Source organism: Squalius cephalus (genome assembly GCF_949319135.1).
Source record: "Squalius cephalus genome assembly, chromosome: 10".
Taxonomy (NCBI): domain Eukaryota; kingdom Metazoa; phylum Chordata; class Actinopteri; order Cypriniformes; family Leuciscidae; genus Squalius; species Squalius cephalus.
In genome coordinates this window covers 29,347,059-29,368,507 of record NC_137131.1, presented here as the reverse complement: position 1 = coordinate 29,368,507, position 21,449 = coordinate 29,347,059, and the positions used below count along the sequence as shown (strand labels likewise).

At 38.3% G+C, this 21,449-nt stretch overlaps 1 protein-coding gene across 1 annotated transcript in view; it reads right to left on the bottom strand.

Annotated features, from left to right (window-relative positions):
- Positions 1-6,365: 6,365 nt before the first annotated feature.
- The window catches only part of LOC307165548 (uncharacterized protein), a 69,039-nt gene continuing 53,955 nt past the window's right edge, over positions 6,366-21,449 (bottom strand). The window contains exons 3-4 of the mRNA XM_079883261.1: positions 8,617-8,816; positions 6,366-8,493 (exon numbers count right to left, since the gene is read on the bottom strand). Of these exons, the coding sequence (XP_079739387.1) occupies positions 8,165-8,493; positions 8,617-8,816 (529 nt within the window). The 3' untranslated portion in view covers positions 6,366-8,164. The remainder of the gene's footprint in view (positions 8,494-8,616; positions 8,817-21,449) is intronic.

Sequence of the window (21,449 nt, the reverse complement as noted above, 5' to 3'; positions counted from 1 at the left end):
TCTCTGTTGATTCTCTCTTCTTTGCACAACTCCTTGTAAGTTTCTTATTCTGCAACTTTTCATTTAAAGTTCTTCTTTTTCCATTCATGTTGATCATTGTGAGTTGTAATTGGCTTTTTCCTTTTCTCTCATTGGCAAGGGAAGGTCATTGCCAGCATGTCTTTGAACCCTCACTTGCTGTTGTGGGGGGTTCCTGGAGTCGTTTGGTGTATTTTAAGTTGAGAGCCATAGACTCAAATGTCACTTTGCTGATCAATGTTCAAGCCTCTTTTGAGATGACAAAGCACAGTCACTGGTTCTTTTTGTTTGATTTGTCCCAGAAACCTTCCTGGAACTGAACTGTTCTCATCTGCGAATGCAACCTTCATTATTTCTGTTAGTTCTGTTAGTGACAACAACATATTAGATCATCTGCTCATCTGCTCCATTGTCCTTCTTGGTGTCACCTGTAAAATGATCATGTGGGCTGAGTGGTGTTCTGGCCTCTTTTGTGTGTTTTCTGCTCATTAGCAGCAGGGCTTTACCCCTATATTACTTTTTACAATTAGTCAATTCAGCTCAGTTATCTCATTGTTTTGAGTCCCATTATCAGCATACTAGTTATCAGGCATCTTGGACAACACTCAACCCAGTTTGCTAAAAGACAAAAGTTACAAGACAATATTTCATACTTTTGACAAAACGTCAGCTCCTTCATGATATGCTGAAAAGAAAATCAGATGTGTTATGCTCCATCATGATATTCTGAAAGGAAAGTCAGATGTGTTAGGTGCTGCGCAAAATATAGTACCGTTTTGTTTTCTTTTACAATTTTTTTCATTTTCTTTTTCTATTGTCACTACAGTTTCGACCAGGAAATTAACCAAATCCATCCATGGTCATTATTTTATTGGGCAGAATATGCCCTGTGGGCCCACATATGAAATTTAGATACAGCTGTAGGCAAAATAATTGATTTGCCTTAGTGTACACCATCTCTCACTCATTCATACTCAGTCACTCATCGGCCATCACACATTCTTCTTCCGCAGGTTGTGCTCTAAATGCGGAACTTATAATTTTAGCTGTGGAATTCCAAAGGTCTGACAGACAACATCACAGCACAGTACACTATTCAGAAGTGTCAGTGATCTTAAGGTTTAGATTAACACCGTTGTTACAAACCCTTTTTTCTTGTTTTTTTTTCCCCAAACTCTAATAGATTAAATATTTCAGAATAATAGGCCTTAGTATGGTGCAGTTGAGAGTAAGACAGCCAATTGTAATTTCTCAAATGCATTTTGTAATTTGTTTGGTCTACTTTTTTCATATTCTTTTGGTTTTTCTCATTCTCATGAGCTGCTTTAAGAAGAACATTGGAGATCTCTACCTAATCTTGGATCCATGGCCAATAACATTTCCATCTCATTATCCCAGTTTTGACATCATTCTTTATTTAATAATTTTTGGACTTTTGGAGTTATTTCTTTCTCCAATCTATCTCTATAAAAAAATATTAAAACAAGATGGAGTGACCAGTGTTTTTGTTTTGCAAGCAAAAATAATAATTCTTTGACATTTTGTGTCTTTTCCTTTGCCAGAGAATAATTCTATCATGCTTTTAGCCCTATAGTTGTCCTCACTATACCAAATCCAGCCTCAGTTTTAACTATTTGGTGAGTTGAACACCCACTTCTCTGTATTTTCTTTTTCTTATAGAGCTGGACTTGTACCTATTGAAAAAGCAGAGAGGGTTAGTTTAGCAGAGAATATAAATTTGAAGCAGTCTCTAGAGTGATCATAAGGTTTTGTCACACCTGTGTGCCCCGTAAGGGTCTGTTCATCTGTTTTTAGATCAGTGTCTGTTGACATGTTTTTCAGCCTTGCTGTCACTCAAAGGCCATTGCAGAGTTGAGAATAGGCTCTGCTGTTTCTCTGTCTCTTCTCAGTTTGGGATTTTGATCAATCCTGTAACAGTTTTGCATCTCAGGATTTGTCTTTGTTTTCAGGAAAAGTCTCAAGTGAAAGATTCACCTTTTCCAACATTATTTCAGTCTTTCTGAGTCTTTTTGAACTTCAGGAGGGAGCTGAGAACCCCTCACCCACTTCTCTCTTCTTCTTTCTGCATTCTTGTCTCTGCATTCATGTCTTTGCCCTTTGCCCTCTTGTTGCTTCCACAGGACACTGAAAGATGAACACTCAGATCTGCATGAGTCAAATTGAACTTTTACATATAAGCTATTAGCTCTTTATATACATTCCACTTTTTAACCTGCATCTTTTCACTATTTCTTTTATATAAAAATCTCACTGGTTGACCATAGCATTTCCCTCATTCTATTAATAAGCAGTTCTTCATTGCAGGAAAAAGCAAGCTAGTTCTGTTTTTCTCTATGTCAGCAATAATATAACTCTGAGATTATCTGAAAATAATACAATTAAATAATCTTCCCTATCATAAAATCAGACTTCAATCTTTCTTCTATATTTGCATGCTGTGTTCACAATAATCTAGTATGTTTCTCAACAAACATCAAGGAATTCCTCTTATTTATTTACTCTCATCAACTTCTGTAAAGTATTTTTGACTTTTGAAACTTGGTCACTCAATCTTTCTAACCTTCAGCACACTGCACCAGTTATTTTTCTCTTAACACAAACGTATTAATCTGCAATGGAATACTTTTCCCACTCTGTCTTCAGGGATAACGAGATGCAAATTTTAGACGTCTTCAGACATAATATATAATATATTAAGCACGTGCAATCTTATTTATATTCATCTATTAATATTTATCATTACATTTATTGATTAACTATATATCTTATTATTTTAACTTATTTTATACTACAATATTCTGCTAAGCTAATATCTTGAAACAATTGTTTTCCCTTACTTTTCTTTCTTTCTTTTTTTAATACCCTCATTTCATGTCCCTAAAGGTCATTCACACATTCTCTGTCCCTTCAAGCAACCAGGGTCAGAGGTCACTTATTTTCAACCACAGGCACAGTCACAGGATCCTACAGGCACACCAACATGATCTAACACTTTTTTTTCCCCTTCTCTGTCAGATCTGAACAATACATTAAAATATTCACTCCTTAGTACAATGACACTTTTAACTATCCTATTCCTAGGATTTAGATAGCCTGAGCAGACCCTTGCACATGCATTCAAGGCGGTAACCGCTACCTAAACCTATAGACTTTTAAAACCTCTATTTTCCAGCTTCACCCATAGCAGTCCTTCGTTAAAACTTTGTTTAACAAAGCGGTATCCGTGAGCTAACCATCTGTGCACATGCTATACTTCTCAAAGTAAGCACAGATAAACCACTGATATCCTTATCAGTACACTTGCCATCCTCTAGGCCCTCTTGACAAGTAAATACAAATTAACTTATATCCTTATAAATCCCCTGTGTGCATGCTTTTTGCTCATCATCCTTCGAGGCCCTCTTGATGAACAAACACAGAACCTTACGTACGTACGTCAAAACTCTTTGCGCTAAATCAGCATCACCAGTAGTTATAGAATCCACTCAGGATTAAACAAGCACTAGCAAACACTATCGGGAGCTCCCCCACGCTTTTACCAACTACTTGACATCTACAAAGACAATGCATGCAATTTTTCTGATATCAAACACTCCTTTTCACTTTTTAAGTTCTTTAAATTTGGAGAAGCTTTTCTTACCACATCCGGGCCACTGGTGACTTACACACACACCTTATTCAAAAGCAAAAACTGCTCACCTCAAAGTACAGCGGCCACTGTTGTCTGTGTCAGTCACCAGCGATCCCTTCGTGGCTCCTTCAGCTCCTAAGCCACGTCCCTGTTCGGGCGCCATTTGTTGTGGTTTAAATCTTTTCAGGGAAATGACTTCAAAGATATTTGACATCAGAAAAAATTAGACTTTATTAACAAACAAAGCCGAGTGCCCCTCTGCAGAAAGACCCCCCAGAAAGATCGCCCAGCAAACGTATATACCCTCTCCTTGTCCCAAACATGGTAATACATTCTATAGCTTATTTTGAGAAATAGTTTGTACCATGTGACTTTACTGAAATAGAATTCTCTGCTGTAACAACACCTTGTGCTCTCAGGTTCCAAAGTCAGCCAAAGTCACCCACAGACAAGGAAATAATAGTGTACAAAAAAACAGTTAAATTACTTATTTTCTAAATAATAAAATCTTCAACATCCCATGTGCAGAAAAACACCCCCAAAGCATGATGCTACCACCCCCATGCTTCACAGTAAGGATGGTGTTCTTGGGATGGTACTCATCATTCTTCTTCCTCCAAACACGTTTAGTGGAATTATGACCAAAAAGTTCTATTTTGGTCTCATCTGACCACATGACTTTCTCCCATGACTCCTCTGGATCATCCAAATGGTCATTGGCAAACTTAAGACAGGCCTTGACATGTGCTGGTTTAAGCAGGGGAACCTTCCGTGCCATGCATGATTTCAAACCATGACGTCTTAGTGTATTACCAACAGTAACCTTGGAAACGGTGGTCCCAGCTCTTTTCAGGTCATTGACCAGCTCCTCCCGTGTAGTTCTGGGCTGATTTCTCACCTTTCTTAGGATCATTGAGACCCCACGAGGTGAGATCTTGCATGGAGCCCCAGTCCGAGGGAGATTGACAGTCATGTTTAGCTTCTTCCATTTTCTAATGATTGCTCCAACAGTGGACCTTTTTTCACCAAGCTGCTTGGCAATTTCCCCGTAGCCCTTTCCAGCCTTGTGGAGGTGTACAATTTTGTCTCTAGTGTCTTTGGACAGCTCTTTGGTCTTGGCCATGTTAGTAGTTGGATTCTTACTGATTGTATGGGGTGGACAGGTGTCTTTATGCAGCTAACGACCTCAAACAGGTGCATCTAATTTAGGATAATAAATGGAGTGGAGGTGGACATTTTAAAGGCAGACTAACAGGTCTTTGAGGGTCAGAATTCTAGCTGATAGACAGGTGTTCAAATACTTATTTGCAGCTGTATCATACAAATAAATAGTTAAAAAATCATATATTGTGATTTCTGGATTTTTTTTTTTTTAGATTATGTCTCTCACAGTGGACATGCACCTACGATGACAATTTCAGACCCCTCCATGATTTCCAAGTGGGAGAACTTGCAAAATAGCAGGGTGTTCAAATACTTATTTTCCTCACTGTATATAGGCTAATATGATATTAACCACAATTGTAACCTTGTAAGAGAGAGTGTTGTATAAGAAAAACACTGCAACTTGTATTGTAAAAGTTTTTATTATGAATCTGGTTTATTAAAGGAGTCATGACCTGTAATTTTCACTTTTCCACGAGAAAAAATGTATGTTATGATTGCCTAACGATTATACACTGGCCGGGAAGCCGATATTTAAAAGTGAAGCGTTTGTTTACCCCTGCGTTCGTCAACCAGCCCACGTGCACGCGCACTCAAATACGTGATGTTAATTTCTGCGCCGACTTGACGTCAAGTCGGCGCAGCGCAGGATATACCATATATGGACACCGCAGACCTATGCTGCAGGAAGCCCGCCATGCCCCTCTCCCCCTCATATTCAGTCGAGCGCCACCAAATAAAACAAACAGTCAAGTAATAATAAAAATAAAGAAAAGCATCACGTTACATGTCTGTATAAGAAAAATATTGAATGTCTAAAAAACCACAACGTGAAACAAGGCAAAAACACCACATGATAGCCAACGTTGATCTCAATAACCACTGTAAGCTGATCAAAAAAGTAGACTACATCTCCGTTAATGTAATCTACATTAAATAAAGGTAAACCTATGTGGGAGAAACTAGCAACAAACGTTTTAGCTCATTACTGATGTTAAGGTATGTCTCAGTCAAAATGATTGTCTTTACCATTCAGAGGCATCTTGCTGTAGACGTCCTTCCATCGACTCTACATCTTCCCTTTCCAGCTCAGGTTCAGAGTCTGGCTCGTGCATATAAGGTTGAATTCCGTAGGTCGCGGCCAGGTCGGGTTCATTCACAACTTGCGCCATGATGTCATTTTGGAATGATATGCTGAAGCGTTACCTGCGGTGTCAACCCCCCTCCTTCCCGCCACCAATCAACGCGCCCCTCATTTGCATTATTACAATGACCGTCCACGACAGCCAAAATATCGCATCAGATCTCGCGAGACAAGAATGCCTTCAGAAATAAGGGTCAGAGGAGCTCTGTGTTTATTTTTTTTCAACTTTATTTCAACTTTTCTTTTTTAGAAGGGCCTGAAAGACTATAATAGAGCGTGGGTATCCAAGGTAATACTAGGTTATGACTCCTTTAAGAAAAACACTGCAACTTGAATTGTAAAAGTTTTTATTATGAATCTGGTTTATTAAGAAAAACACTGCAACTTGTATTGTAAAAGTTTTTATTATGAATCTGGTTTAAGAGAAACACTGCAACATGTATTGTAAAAGTTTTTTATTATGATAATGCTTGAAAGAAATGACTATATATTATTCGATGTTTAAGCATTTAATCAAATGAAAGAATAAACTACAGTAGGTAGTAATAACACTAAGTAGTAGAAAGCATGTATCTTAGCAAAGTAGAAATGGCAAGCAATACCCGTTTGATGAGGAGCATGAGACGCAGGAGAGAGGCAGAGGGTCCAGAGCAGCAAGCAAAGGAGAACAAAGGAAAGAGCTTTATATATGGAGTTTAGAAGGGGGTTTCCAGAACTGAGGACAGTTCAAGACTTCGGATTGGACAGATTGTCTGTAAAGGACTGAATCTGTGCGGAGGGCGTGTGGACTATAAAAAGTATTGTAAGGAATGTCAAAGTCAGACGCTGATTCACCAAGGACGGCCTCTCCGGTGTTAGATGCCTTACCATTGCGCCTCATGAAGACGAAAGCTTGCAAATTAATTGGTTTTGAATTACTTTTATTTTTATTTTATATATTAGTACCTTTTATGTAAACTAGTTAACCTGTATTTAATAAAAAATACATATAATTGAAATTAAGAAGCTCGCCTGCCTTAAGTCTCTGTTTTACAAAAGATTGAGCTGAACTAAACCACGGAGCAGTCTTTCGTCTGAATTGTAAGTATGGAAATGTATGTACTTATTGTTTAGAACGAATTCGACTGACTTTACCTAACCTAAGAATAAACAAAATAAGGTAGAAGGTGTCTATATTTAAGATCCAAACAAGGGGTTAAATTAAGCACCATAAAACAATGTTCATGGTGGCATGGATAATTTGTGCAGTCTTTACACAAAAGTATGGTACAAACATTTATGATGCAATTTATCATAACATGTTGTACACCATTGATTATAAAATAAAAAAGAGGATTCTTTTGATACCAAGAAAGAGGATTTGAAGACATTAAAGCAGTGATACATCATCTTTGGATATCAACATTTGAAGTTACTCTAACATAACTAAAGAATCAAAACTAGTCATAACTAATAAACCATAGGGACATGCATAAAACACAGGAGAAATAATATAAACATTTGGGAAAGTTTGTGGGTAAGAATGGAGTAAATGTCCTTTGTGTATTGGAAGTTTGTCTCTAGTCTTTGACCAACTGGCTCATGCCGTCTGGTCTGCTGTGCTATCTTTTGAGGGTTGCAGATACAGTCTCTTGCTGAGATCGTGCAGGAGAGCAGAGGTGATAACGGTCTTTGAAGAGAACTGGTTTGAGGGCCGATGACAACAGGGGAGAGGGGGAAGGTTTTATGATGTCTAGAGCATTTTGGATTAAGTCTATTCGTTACAGCTTAGATTAAGACAGGATTAGGCCTTAGTTCAATTAGGAGATTTAAGTACCTTTTATAAATGTACCTTAGAAAAACATAACTGGTGTGCATCTTGAGACAAAACAATGGCACTGACCTATTTTAAAATATGTAAGTGCAAATTGCTTTCAGTTAACCAGCTCAAATATGCATTTTTGTCTGGGACTAGGCTTAAGCCTTGTCTTTGAAACCTGGGGTCAGTGTTCTCTCAGGTGATTTATAGAATGCAACCATATCTCAAGACATTTACCCATTGCATTAAATGCTATATATACTATATTATTATAGGTTTATATTTTTTTCATACTTTAAGGAGATCAAATTAAACAGAGAAAGTGAAATGCTAGCATTGGTTGGAAGGAGAGTTCAACATCAAAGACTTAAAAGAAAAACTTCTAATTTCAGTCAGAGTTCCGTTCATTCTTTAGGACCTTCTCTTTCAACAAGTCCAGTATGACCTGCCTTTCCTGACTCTCCAGCTCAAACCGTCGTTCCTGCTCTTTTCTCTCTGCTCCAAGACGCTCTCGATCCAGGGCAATCTTACTCCTTTGGATTTCTAGCTCCTCTCTTCTCAGTGCCATCTCATCCTCTCGCAGACTTTGCTCTGCTTCAAAGCGCTTTTCTAGAAAGCTCAGGATCTCTGAATAGGTTTGGCAGCAGCACTGACATGGCCTTTTGGCTGTAGGAGCTGTGAGCTCAGCCTCCTCCTGCTCTTCAGGTTCTGGGCTTGCTACCAAGTTAAAAATTACACAAATGTGTTTAAATCATATGCAATAAAATAAATTATCTTCAGGCTGTATGTTGTTTAATGATACATGTGGTTATAATCATTTCCAAACTAAAAGCTCCTTACCAGCAGGTGGAGCTGTTGTTACTGACAGCACAGTGGATTTGTCAGGCTCAAGTGATGAGAATTCTTCCAGTGCTCTCTTCCTGAGCTCTTCATCCTGGTATTTATTTTCCCCACTCGCTAGAAGATTCTTCTCGGCTTCCAGCTCCAGCACTTCATGCAATAGGTCTTCTTTCTGTGCATATAGGCGCTCCGTACCAAACCTGGACATCAAAAACTCATATCTAATAACTTTGGTATGCACAAAAGCCACTCAGATTAAACTTGAATATTTTTTTCTTAAAATGTTATAAGCATTTCAGTTAAGATTTCTGGTAATTCCTGACCCCAGCTTTTAAAAGCACTTTTTTTTTGTGCACAAAAAAGTTAACTGACCAATGTAAAGCCTGGTTTATGCTGGCCACGTCCGCACAAGCACGAAGGTGTACACAACAAAAAATGATGTTGGCAGTTGTGTGGTGTGGACAGTCGTGCGCGTTGAGTGAACTAATTTTGCTTGGTGGTGTGCATGGCATTTTTTCTAACTTTTATGTGGCTCAGCTTTCGAAGATGCCCAATTTCGAGCCAATTCTGGCCGAGCAGGTACGTCTGCACCGTCATCTATACCGACACCCAGTTTGCGCTTCTCTACATTTACAAAATTACCCTTCAAAAGCAGAAATAAGCCTTTTTTATGAAAATAAAGGTCCATGTTTAATAAAAATGGTCATGAAATTAAATGAAAATGTTTAATTAAATTTGAAAATATTTCAGAGAATGTTGTTTGATTTAGTTTTATACATATATTCTCATGTCCATATATTTTGTTCTAATGCCACAAGTAATAATCTCAAGGTTTACTGGGTTTCACACTATTCTTTGGTTCTTTTGCTACATGGGTTTGGTGAAGTGTAATGAAAACAAACATCTTCACGTGTGTACCTTACGTCTTCTCACCACTGCTTCATGGTGGTTTGGAGGACAATTACTCTGAGTTGCCCACTGTCATTTCAAAGAATAGTACAGTGGCGATCGCGTCAATTATAAACGCCTTGTCCGTTTGGGCAGGATCGCAGTCAGAAGAGGCTTGCCGTGCGTTGCGGAGCCAGATAAAAGTATAATCAAGGCTTCATACTCTAATGCCTCAGTTAATAAGGAATTTTGAAATAAAGTTAATGACATCATGTATAACTATCTCACAGTTAAAGGTGCACTAAGTAATAATGTTTGTTTCACTGTCTGAAACAGGTGTGTTTTTGGACTTCATTCTGACACTTGCAACATCAAGCAAAAGCAAATGTGTTCAGCTGACCAATGTCATTTTAGAAAATCCTGTTTAACACCCATGTTGTTTCACAACCGAATGTCCAAAACCTGATCTCGACATGGCAGCCACCATGAAGGGAGCCCACCTTTATGTAGAATAAAATAGCTTTTTTAGGCAACTGATATTACTGGAATCTGTAAAGCTTTAGATTACAACCCACAAAGTACTGCGTAAGTAAAATTAATTTACAACGTAACTTTCAGTAATTATAGTGTACCTATAAAGTTCGTCCGTTTAGGTATACTAGTGCAGTGCCCGTGCAAAATCAGTTAATAGTTAAGAGCATAATAGCCAGTTTTCACACTGAGATCAGGCTATGTTTGACTTGTTGACTACTATCCAGTTAACGACCGATAAAACAACGTTAAGCACAACAAAGGAGAACACATAAACAGCTAACTTGGTTGTTTCAATGATGAAAAGTAAGGATTGCTTACACTGGAAAGATGGGGATTTGCCGTCACGATTGGTAAGAGGAGAGTTAATCTCGTTTAAGCCTGCATAGCTTACATGAGCTATCCTGTTGAATAGGCAGGGCAACTATTTAACATAGCATATTCAACATCACATAATTACAGACTAACTTCAGCGTGCATGACACAGTAATAACTTAGCATTGAGACCAGGCTATGCTTGAGCAAACAGTTTGTGAATAGGCTACTTCAAATGATGGCCATGAAAGAGACTGTGAACGGATTGAATAGGATATGTTTAGTTGGTGAATAGCATAGGCTACTATTACACTGTAGCGATAACGTTAAGCGCACCAGAATAAAATGTAATATTCAGAAGTAAACAGTGTAGCTGACTTACAGATTCAGTTAACATCCACAAATGAATAAGCACGACGATTAATAAGCGCAACGACTCAGGGAGCAGGCTACACATTGAACTAGAAAACGCTACTTAACCCTCTGGGGACCACAAACGCGCCCGCGCGTTTTGCTTGTTTTTTTTTTTTAGCAATGAAAATAAACACTAAATGCTCTGTTAATTTTGATCTTTCATTTTCGTGTAATACATCAATCGATCCTGTTCAGTTTCTATTTTTTTTCTGTATACTCACAATAAAAATAAAGTGTTTTGCTTTTTGACAAATAAAGAAAAATTAACATGATGCGATTTCTGCCTTCTCTCTGTCAGTAAACTCCCATTTGAAACGCGTTCGAAAATGATCTATAACTCCGCGAAAATTCAGTCAAACAGGCAAACAGACCCACGGGCATAAAGCTTGAGATCGCATCTTTTAAATGAAGTCATTTATATAAAAAACAAATATTATCAGCTTCTGTAATCTGTATAAAAAGAGAGCGACTCCTGTCGAGCTCATTACGAGCTAATTCACTGTAATGTGACCACTCCCCGGAGAGCGCGTGCTATTCAAACGCAAATTCTGATAACTATTTCAGAGCTGTGAAACGCCCACATCAGCTGTAAACAAAGCGCGTCGCGACTCCTCGCGAGTGAGACATTATAGCCTACCTTATGGAGAAAAGATTCTTCAGAACAGTGCTGATGAGGAGCAATATCTCCTGAAATGAGGAGCAGATTCCGCTGAGGAGTGAGGTAGGCTGTTTTCTTTTCTCACGTGTGGAATAACGTTATGGAAAAACGTTAGTGTAGGCCTATGTAAACCGCAAAAAGATGAATCCCATTTCTATAATATGACTCGCCTTTCTGTGAGATGAATGAAGGGGACATATTTGTAAAGACTGTTTAGCCTAAATATGAATCGCGCGTCTGTGTGTGAAAGAATAAACTGCTTTGCTATAGCCTACTGAGATGAGTAAAAATCGACTGGAATATGTTGAAATAAAATGTATTTGTATAAGCAACATATTAAACTGCAAAAAAATACTATTTTTGTCAAAAATAAATTATAGTAATAATAATAGACTAAGATGTTAGATGTTCCAATGTTGGCTATATTCAAACTAATGAATACATATGATAAAATGTAGGCCTATAATCTTTTTTTTTTTTTTTTTTTTTTTACAAAGAAAGAGTACACTTGAAATATTGTTGAAATTGTAATTATTGTTGTAATTGTAACATTTTTAATAAAATAGCAAAACATATTTACAAGAGAGATGTAAGCGAAATCTTAAATGGTCAATATAAGTCTTCTTCTAAATACATATTTTGTCCTTGCATTGTGGCTCAGTCAGTGTCACACCTGAATGAATGGCTAATTATGCAGAGTGGGTGGGACATTGTAATCTAAGGTGTAAACTGCTCCTCCCCCTCGCATATTGGCTTTCCAAGCAAAACCTGTTTTACACCATTTAAATCAATGTATTTTTTTTTGTGAACGATAAAGCAAGACTATTTTCACATAATTTTGAAGCTAGAACTCAAAGGGACAACATCCATTAGTCAAAAGTCTTGTGGACACATATTTAATATGTGTTTTGTGGTCTTAATTCAGCAACTTTCATTTTAATTTTTTCCAATAACCACGCATAAACATTATTCTCTTAAAAATACAAACATCTACATACACGTTGCTCACATATTATGGTAGCCCTGTTTGTGCTATATAGAGTGAATTTACACCTTTGCCATTAACATGTTTATAAATAACTGAAAAAAGCACAAATGTCAAGGCATGTCAGAACATCTCAAGGACCCCAAAAACAGCTTGGTCCCCAGAGGGTTAAGCTCCACTGCTTTCTTCGACCCTCTCTGTCTCTGGTCCTGTGCTGTGCTTACTCAGTGTGCAGAGTGTGAGAGGGGGAGTGGCCAGCTGTGCTCACTCAGTGTCAGTGTGAGAGGGGGAGTGGCCTGCGCTGTGCTCACTCAGTGTGCAGTGTGAGAGGGGGAGTGGCCAGCGGCTAGAGCGGCAAAAGCCATTATGTGCTTCTTTTACTGATATATGTAACGATATCTTTTGCATTTCCAATCCAAACAACGTCAAACTTGGCACTACTTGTGCCCGTAGCAAGACACCTGTCAAGTTTTAAATCCATCGGACTAATGGTTCGAGAGATATGCAAATAACAGACACAGACAGACAGAAAGACGTTCCTGTAATTTATAGATAGATAGGAAAAATATGTAAAGTTTGGGGAATAAAAGGGGAAACAGGAAAATTAACAAATTATTTATACCAGGGGTCCCCAAACTACGACCCGCGGGCCAAGTATGGCCCGCCCCCACATTTGGACCGGCCCTCTGAACAATGCCATGCAGAGAAATATTTTGAAAATTAAATTTTAAACATATAATCATATCATATCTGTATTTGATAATAAATATTGTCTTTCAAACTAAAATTTCCTTTAGATATTAACTATAATTTTTAAAGTAGCCAAATTATTTGTTAGATTCACCCAGATTAACGTTCCATCGTGATCGAGCAGGTGCACGCGATCCAGCAAGAAAATTTAAAGTGACAACAAAATGGCCAAACAGTTGGGAAAGAGAAAAGTTGATTCAGAATGCAGGGTATTTAACCAAAAGTGATTATTTTTTGTTCAATGCAAAGAAATGGCTGTTTGTCTCATCTGTCAAGAAGCCGTGTCTGTGTTCAAAGAATACAATCTGCGTCGACACTATGAAACCCGCCACAGAGACAAGTATGCGAGCTTACAAGGCCAAATGAGAGCCAGACAAAGTGTCGAAGCTAAAAAGTGGACTATCAGCTCAGCAGAATAGGTTTGTACGGCAAACCCAATTGAACCAGTCATCCATTCGAGCTAGCTTTCAGGTGACCCGAGATATTCCTTAAAAATGGATGTGGCCAAAGATTTTTACACCAATAGAAAAATGTCTCTGGGAAAGATGATGCTAACGGTAGCGAAATCTTGAGGTGGAGCAAGAAGAGAAAGATAGCTGATTGGCTACCTAGTGATAAGAAAAGGTATAAGACCTGAGGTTCCGACCATTGCAAATCAGATGAACAGCTTCATCTCACTTTGTTGCTTGTCAATAAAGTTACTTCTTCTGAAACCTGGAACTTCGACTCTTGAGAGATTTCTTCGAGACCTGATTTGAGGACTTAGAATTTGCTACAACACTGGCAGCCTCACAAAGTCTCAAAGGAACGACAGGGGAGGATATTTTTGGTAAAGTGTGCCAAACGATAGGAGAGTTGGATCTAGACTGGTCTAAGCTGGCCGGCACCACGACTGACGGGGCTCCTAGTATGGTTGGCACGTAGAGGGGACTAACAGGATGCATGAATAGAGAAATGGAGGAAAGAGGTCTCACGCCCCCTTTACAAGTACACTGCCTGATTCACCAGCAAGCACTGTGCTGCAAAGTTCTGAAGTGGGAATCTGTTATGAAGGTGATGTTGTCATGCATAAACTTCCAAGCCTTTCTGTCCGAGCTAGAGTCTGCTCACGGAGATGTGCTTTACCACACAGAAGTCTGATGGTTAAACCGGGGCAGAGTTTTGAGGCGTTTTTACGAGCTGCTACCCGAAATCAACATTTTTCTTCTGACAAAGGGCAAAACTGTCCCAGAACTGATAGACACAGAATGGAAATGGGACCTCACCTTTTTAACAGATGTGACAGAAATGTTGAACGGCCTCAACGTGCAACTCCAAGGCATGGGGAAACTAATATGTATTCTCACATAAAAACATTTGAGGTGAAACTAGCACTGCTTGTGGGACAAGTGCAAAAGCAAGACTTCACTCATTTCCCTGTTACACAAAGCCTCTCAGCTGAGAAACCAACGGCCCCATTTCCAGCTGAAAAGTCAGTGGAAGCGCTGGAAATGCTGAAAGCGGAGTTTTTGACGTGTGATTCCGTGAGCTACATGTCCACGCTAAAGAAATCCGCCTTTTTCAGAACCCCTTTGCTGCCGACATTGACAAAGCCCTGCCTTCTTATCAGATTGAGTTGGCTGAGTTAATGAACTGTGATGTTCTGAAAGACGCGTTTAAGCCCAACAGTCTCATTGAATTCTATACTGCCCTCCCTAACGAGACCTACCCAAATATCAAAAGGAATGCAATGAAGATGTCCACACTTTTTGGCAGCACGTATATCTGTGAGCAAACCTTTTCACGCATGAAACTGATGAAAAATCCGATGAGATCAAGACTCACTGATGAACAATTGCATCAGTCTTTGAGACTGGCTGTGACAGGAATGGAACCTGACATTGGACTTCTCACCAGCCAGAAACATAGTTCACACTGATTAGCCTAATACGCATAAGTAGCCTAAGTAAATGTTTTGATTTCAATAGAAATTAATATGAAAAAATGTCATTATGATAGTAATAATGCTCTTTTACTAGGCTATATATCCCTTGATATGTATGGATGTACGGTGCATAAATAATAAACAAATCTAGCATTAGGAGGCATAATACTGTAAATCCATTTAAAATCATAATAAAATCTCTACAATAATAAGTCACTCCGGCCCATGTCATTTTCTTTTAGACTATGGTCCTCCATTATAGAAAAGAAAAATGATGTGGCCCTCACAGAAAAAAAGTTTGGGGACCCCTGATTTATACTGTAAGTATTTTAGAACTAAGAGGTACTTATTCTACTATTATGATAGGCAACAATCTTACGTTTAGGAGCAATTTAGTGAGAACATACACTGCATACCTTTTTGTAATAACAGTATACCAATACATAAAGGCCTTTTTTGGTAACACTTTATTTTACAGTGTCCTTGTTACATGTACTTACCATAGTAATAACAGTAAATTATGCATAATTGCATGCAACTAACCCTCAACCAAATCCTAATCCTACCCTATCCCTATAGTAAGTACATGTAGTTGATTAATATTACTCAGTACTTAAATATATAATTACACTGTAACAATGACACCTTAAAATAAAGTGTAACCCTTTTTTTTAATTACGGGGAACATATTGTAATGCGTCTGGTGGCTGTAGAAAGGCGCACGACGAAGGAGATGGTGATGGATGCAAAGTCTTTTAATACAATGACAAACTTCACACAAACAATAACCTACAAGGGACTGAACAGAACGGGGAGTATAAGTACATAAGGCAAATGAGGTAACTAAACAGGAACAGCTGACAAGTCTTAAATAATTAGAAACCATAGTCACTAACTAGAACTAATACAGACAAGGCAGAAACTGAACATACCGGTGACACGGTGCATTTATACAATATTCTTTTTGATAACAAAAGTGCACTGATTAAGTTTGGTCTTCCGTGTTTCAAGGCAAGTAAAACTATAATTTTTTATAAACAAGTTTTTTATAAATACTGGGGAAATATGCTCTTATTCCATGTAGTTACAGAGTAAGTGGTGCTTGTTACCCTCTTGTTCGATGTAGATGCAAGGTAAACAAGACTGGGGAGCTGTAAATTAATATGCCGCTTGTTACCCTCTCGTTCCATGAAGTTACAGGGTAAGTACAATAAAAATGCATACACACAATCTGATATCACTGACTCTGAAACTTTTATTTAAAAAACAACTTATTTCAAAACAGATTTACAACACTTCTTATTAGTTAATTTTTTTTTTAAATCATTTCAAATACTGACAGTCCTGACAAAAAATTAGCACGTTTTGTTCCCCTCGCCTCCCCCTTTTTTTCTTCTCTTGCTTGGCTTCCTCTTCATTTTCTTCCTTTCCACTGATGAATATTAAGAAGGAATCCCATGTCTCTTGCTATTCTGTACTATGACTGTCAGGATACAGGCAAGGAGACAGAGGTAAGTGAATCCAAACACAGCTTTATTCAAGTTGACAAGAGTGCAAGGTGAGTATTCAGTGAGTTCAAGTGCAGATTCAATGAAGATCACTCGGTGCGGGGCAGACAGCAGGTAAGCATGTTCACATCAGGTTTGTAGATACCAAACAGTCAGTTCATAAATACTTGTCTTTTCTCTTGCAGATGCCGTCGATAGCAAGCAAGCTCGGAGGAAACACTGGAAGCTCGGGAGAACAACAGATCACAGGCAATAGGAAATCGAACAAGATTCCTGGAGAGAGTAGAACAATGACACAGAGGTTAGTGTTTCACAGGTGAGTATACATTACATCTTGGAAGCATCAGAGGTTCAGGAGACAACGGATCATGGTCTGTTCCTGTTGGAGGCTTGACAAAGCCTCCTCAACCTCAACAGAACAGACATGAGCAGACTGCTCAGGGGTGGCCTCCAGAATTTGGGGAAAGCAGGAAGTCGTCTTCCTCCTCTGTTTACGAAAGCGAGGGTGTGCTGCAGCGAATGACTCTGGGTCGGCGGGACTGGCGCGAAGCGCTGGCTCAGCGAGGCTGACGTGAAGATCTGGCTGGACGCGAAGATCTGGCTGGACGTCTCCCACAGTGAGTGAGGAACCACACACCCACAGCGTGCGGTCAATGAATTTGACGAGAGGTAGGTTGAGATCATCCAACAGCAGTATCTGGGCGAGTGGATCATCTAACCCGCTCCAGAACTGCTGTTGAAGGAAGTCCTCATCCCAGCTCCCATCCTGGTGAAGGTGAAGGAAAACTTCAGCAAATTCCTCCAGAGTACTACCGTTCTGGTTGAACAGTGGATTCCGTGGGGTTTGCGGAAGCACCGTCTTCGGGCAGTGTAGGATCCATAGCAGTATTGGTCAAGCCTTCTGTCAGGATACAGGCAAGGAGACAGAGGTAAGTGAATCCAAACACAGCTTTATTCAAGTTGACAAGAGTGCAAGGTGAGTATTCAGTGAGTTCAAGTGCAGATTCAATGAAGATCACTCGGTGCGGGGGAGACAGCAGGTAAGCACGTTCACATCAGGTTTGTAGATACCAAACAGTCACAGTTCATAAATACTTGTCTTTTCTCTTTCAGATGCAGTAGATAACAAGCAAGCTCGGAGGAAACACTGGAAGCTCGGGAGAACAACAGATCACAGGCAATAGGAAATCAAACAGGATTCCTGGAGACAGCAGAACAATGACACAGAGTTTAGTGTTTCACAGGTGAGTATACATTACATCTTGGAAGCATCAGAGGTTCAGGAGACAACGGATCATGGTCTGTTTTTGTTGGAGGCTTGACAAAGAACTGAGGTATTGGTGAGTGTTTTATAGCGCTTGTGACGAGGTTGCTGATGGTGAACAGGTGCGGGTGATTAGTAATCCGGGGAGAGTGATTGCAGGTGCACCAAAAAGGATCCTGGGGAATGTAGTGCAAAAAAGACAGACGGTGAACGTGACAATGACATAAAAAAACATACCATTTTAAACTGTAAACTATCGCAAAAACTATTGCGAAAAGTCATGTGGAATTCAGATGCTGTCTGTTTTTTATTTAAAAAAAAATAATGCTCACAACAAAATACAAACAATAATAATGAGAAACAAACAAGACTGAAGGACAGAGACACCAGTTTTCGCTTGAGTTTAACAACGCGCTTACATCAAGCTTCATATTGCGCTGCACAACATGCTTACGTTTACATCAAACGTGAACTAGACTCTTGCTGGTAACAGTTGGTCGGAAGCAAAAAGATAAAATAAATTCTGAGAACATTTCTGGGTGTACCATATTTTCTTTTAATACAGAATAGCAAGAGACATGGGATTCCTTAAGTTTCACAGGCCCACCGGTGGGCCCACAGCCATTACATATTTAAAACAGTAATATTCTATACTAAACCTAAAATTAATCTTGACAAACTATATATCATTTGAAAGCTTACAATCTCTAGTTTCCATATTTGGTGACTGATTCTCAAAATAAATTATATAGGAGCCGTAATTGATCAATTTCCAACAAGAATATTTTCATTCTCCTAAGGTGTGTTCAGACCTTTATTTTGAAATAGCGATGAACATGAAAAATCATGAAAGAATGGTAGAAACCTCAGTTTGTTTTCATGCCAAGAGTTCAAAAGATAACATCCAATCTTATTTTTTTTAGAAAAAAGGTCTGAAAATGTTTTAAATATAAATAACAAAAAAATAGATTCACCATTTGTGATGTGGCAGCGAACTATAACGCACATACGTGTTCTTTTTATTTTATTTATCTAGTTTATTAGAGGTTGAATTCATATCACAATCTGCCAAACTTCCCATACTACTTCTGAATAGGATGTCTACTTCATAAATTGTATAAAAATTGTGGAAATATATGGTTCAGATCACTCAAACCACATATGGAAATGCCCTTTGTAGCGACAATGCCTCTGTTTAGGGAATTTATTAGCTCAAATGAGAGGAGATATTCATTAGATATGAATATTCATATGTTGCTTACATAAATTAAATTATTCCAAATAGGGAATAGGTCAAACCTCACCATATATTAATAATCCCACGATTACTCGTAGTAACATTAATAGAGGTAGGTAAGATTATATTTTAATCGGGGGAAGTTTAGGTAGAAGTTAATGTTTATTGATCATGCAACCGTCTGGCCTGCATCCGGTAGCACGATCTCTGAACAGTAACTGGCCTATAACACTGGCAAAATCATACTCCTGTGGCCACTTAGGACGATAATCAGGGACGTCGTTAGGCCTATTTTAGGGGGGCTGAAGCTACCCCAAAATGTTCCTAAGCCCCCCTAAATGATAATAATAACAACAATAACAATTCGATTTATCAATAACCGTATCCTCATTCATATTTAGACGCAACAAATGATATATATAGCCTATCCAGCTACAAAAAATAGCCGAAAAGTCGGAAGTTGGACCTGCTAACTCTCACGCATTCACCGTGAGACACACGCAATTGACACTTTTCACACGCTCTCACGCCACACATCCATTTTCTCACGCACAGAAAAATCGCGAAGCAAAGAGGACACGGAGACCGACAGACTAGACAGAGCAGATTACTTTATGATATAAAAGAATCTCAACTCTCAGATTCTGTCAATTTTATTACGAAATTCAAACAATAAATACCATTTTGGCGCTTGTAAATGTGATGTGACGGGTCCCTAGCGCACGTGAACCGATCATCTCTACTAGCTAATAGTAAAAAAACACGAACACTGTTGAAAGATACAGTAGTAGGCTACAACTTACCGAAATGTATATTCCTCATACATAATATCGATCAATCAGTGTTTTTTATCAGTGTGAAGAGCTCAATAACATAGCTGGAGAACAATTATGTCACATTTACCTCAGGAAAGCCATTTAATGAACATAATATAGGCTAGCACGTAGTTGGCAAGAAAAAAAGAGCTATAGAGAGTATTTTGCTAAATATGTGTTCTATATTACATATTTATTATATTTTTACTTATTAAATAAAGTTGTTATTATAATAAAAAAACGCATTATATTTAATTTTAGTTATTTTTAACCTTAAATAATACTACTAGCTGATAGGGCTGTCTGTATGTTTACAGCATTGGGTGAGTTTTTATCTTGAGAAAAAATAACGCCTATGTACCTAATATTTATCCAAATGAGTCAATATTAAATCAAATTACAATAATTGAATTGAATTGAAATAATAAAAAAGCGTAGCTTACCAGAAATTGTACCATGCACCATAAAATTTACATATTATTTTACACTTATGCTATAAAGCCTGAAATGGGCACTTTTTGTCAAAGATATGGCTTAACCCTCTGGGGTCTGAGCTGTTTTCTGGGCCCTGGAGGTGTTCTGACATGCTCTGACATTTGTGCTTATTTCTGTTACTTGTGACATTTTCATGGCTAAAGTCTAATTACACTGTATTCAGCACAAACTCTGCTACAATAATATATCAGCAGCATGTATGTAAAAGTTTGTAGTTTTGAGATAATGACATTTATGACATTTATGCGTGGTTTGTGAAAATACAAAAAAAAATTCTCACTGAAATAAGGTCATGAAACCCATACTGATTATTTCTTCACAAGACTTTTGAAAATTGTATGACGTAGCCTAGAATATTTGCTCTAAAACGATGTGAAAATCACCCTGACTGCTCATTCAGATAAGACAATATATTGATTTAAAATTTTTACGACATGTTTTGTGCCACAAAGCTTTATGTCATTAGCTCATTAATATGTAAGCTTTTCACACCTGAGAAAGACAAAGACCCTCCTCTAACTGCCCTATTAGGAGCTATCAGGCCCCTATCATTCTGAGCAACCCTGCACAAAGAATGAGGAGATTTAAAAAAGAATGGCTTTTAGATTGTTTGATTTATTTACAACACAACATAATCCAAAGATAACCAATGATCCAAAGACAGAGACCTTTGTGCCATTCCTAAAAACATTGTACATACCTTTCATTTCCAAGGTGTTTGATTTTCACTTTACCATGTTCATGTACAGAGACTTGTGTGAATGTTGAAGTCAGCAGGACTCAGTGGCATCTGGGCCCTGAAAAAAAAAAAAAAGTGAACATACTGATATCAAGAGAAAGGCCTGCACGATTTTGGGAATACATTTTAGATTTTTCTGGTTAAAATTGCTTTTTAAAATTCACAGAATACACACACACACACACACAAATGTTTCCAACAATAATATAATGAACACCAGGTTTGTTGTGCCTTGTAGGCATAGGCTATGCGCAGTGCTGCATAAAATAATAATAACAATAACCATAGCAGCCTATAAATCTTCCAAAAA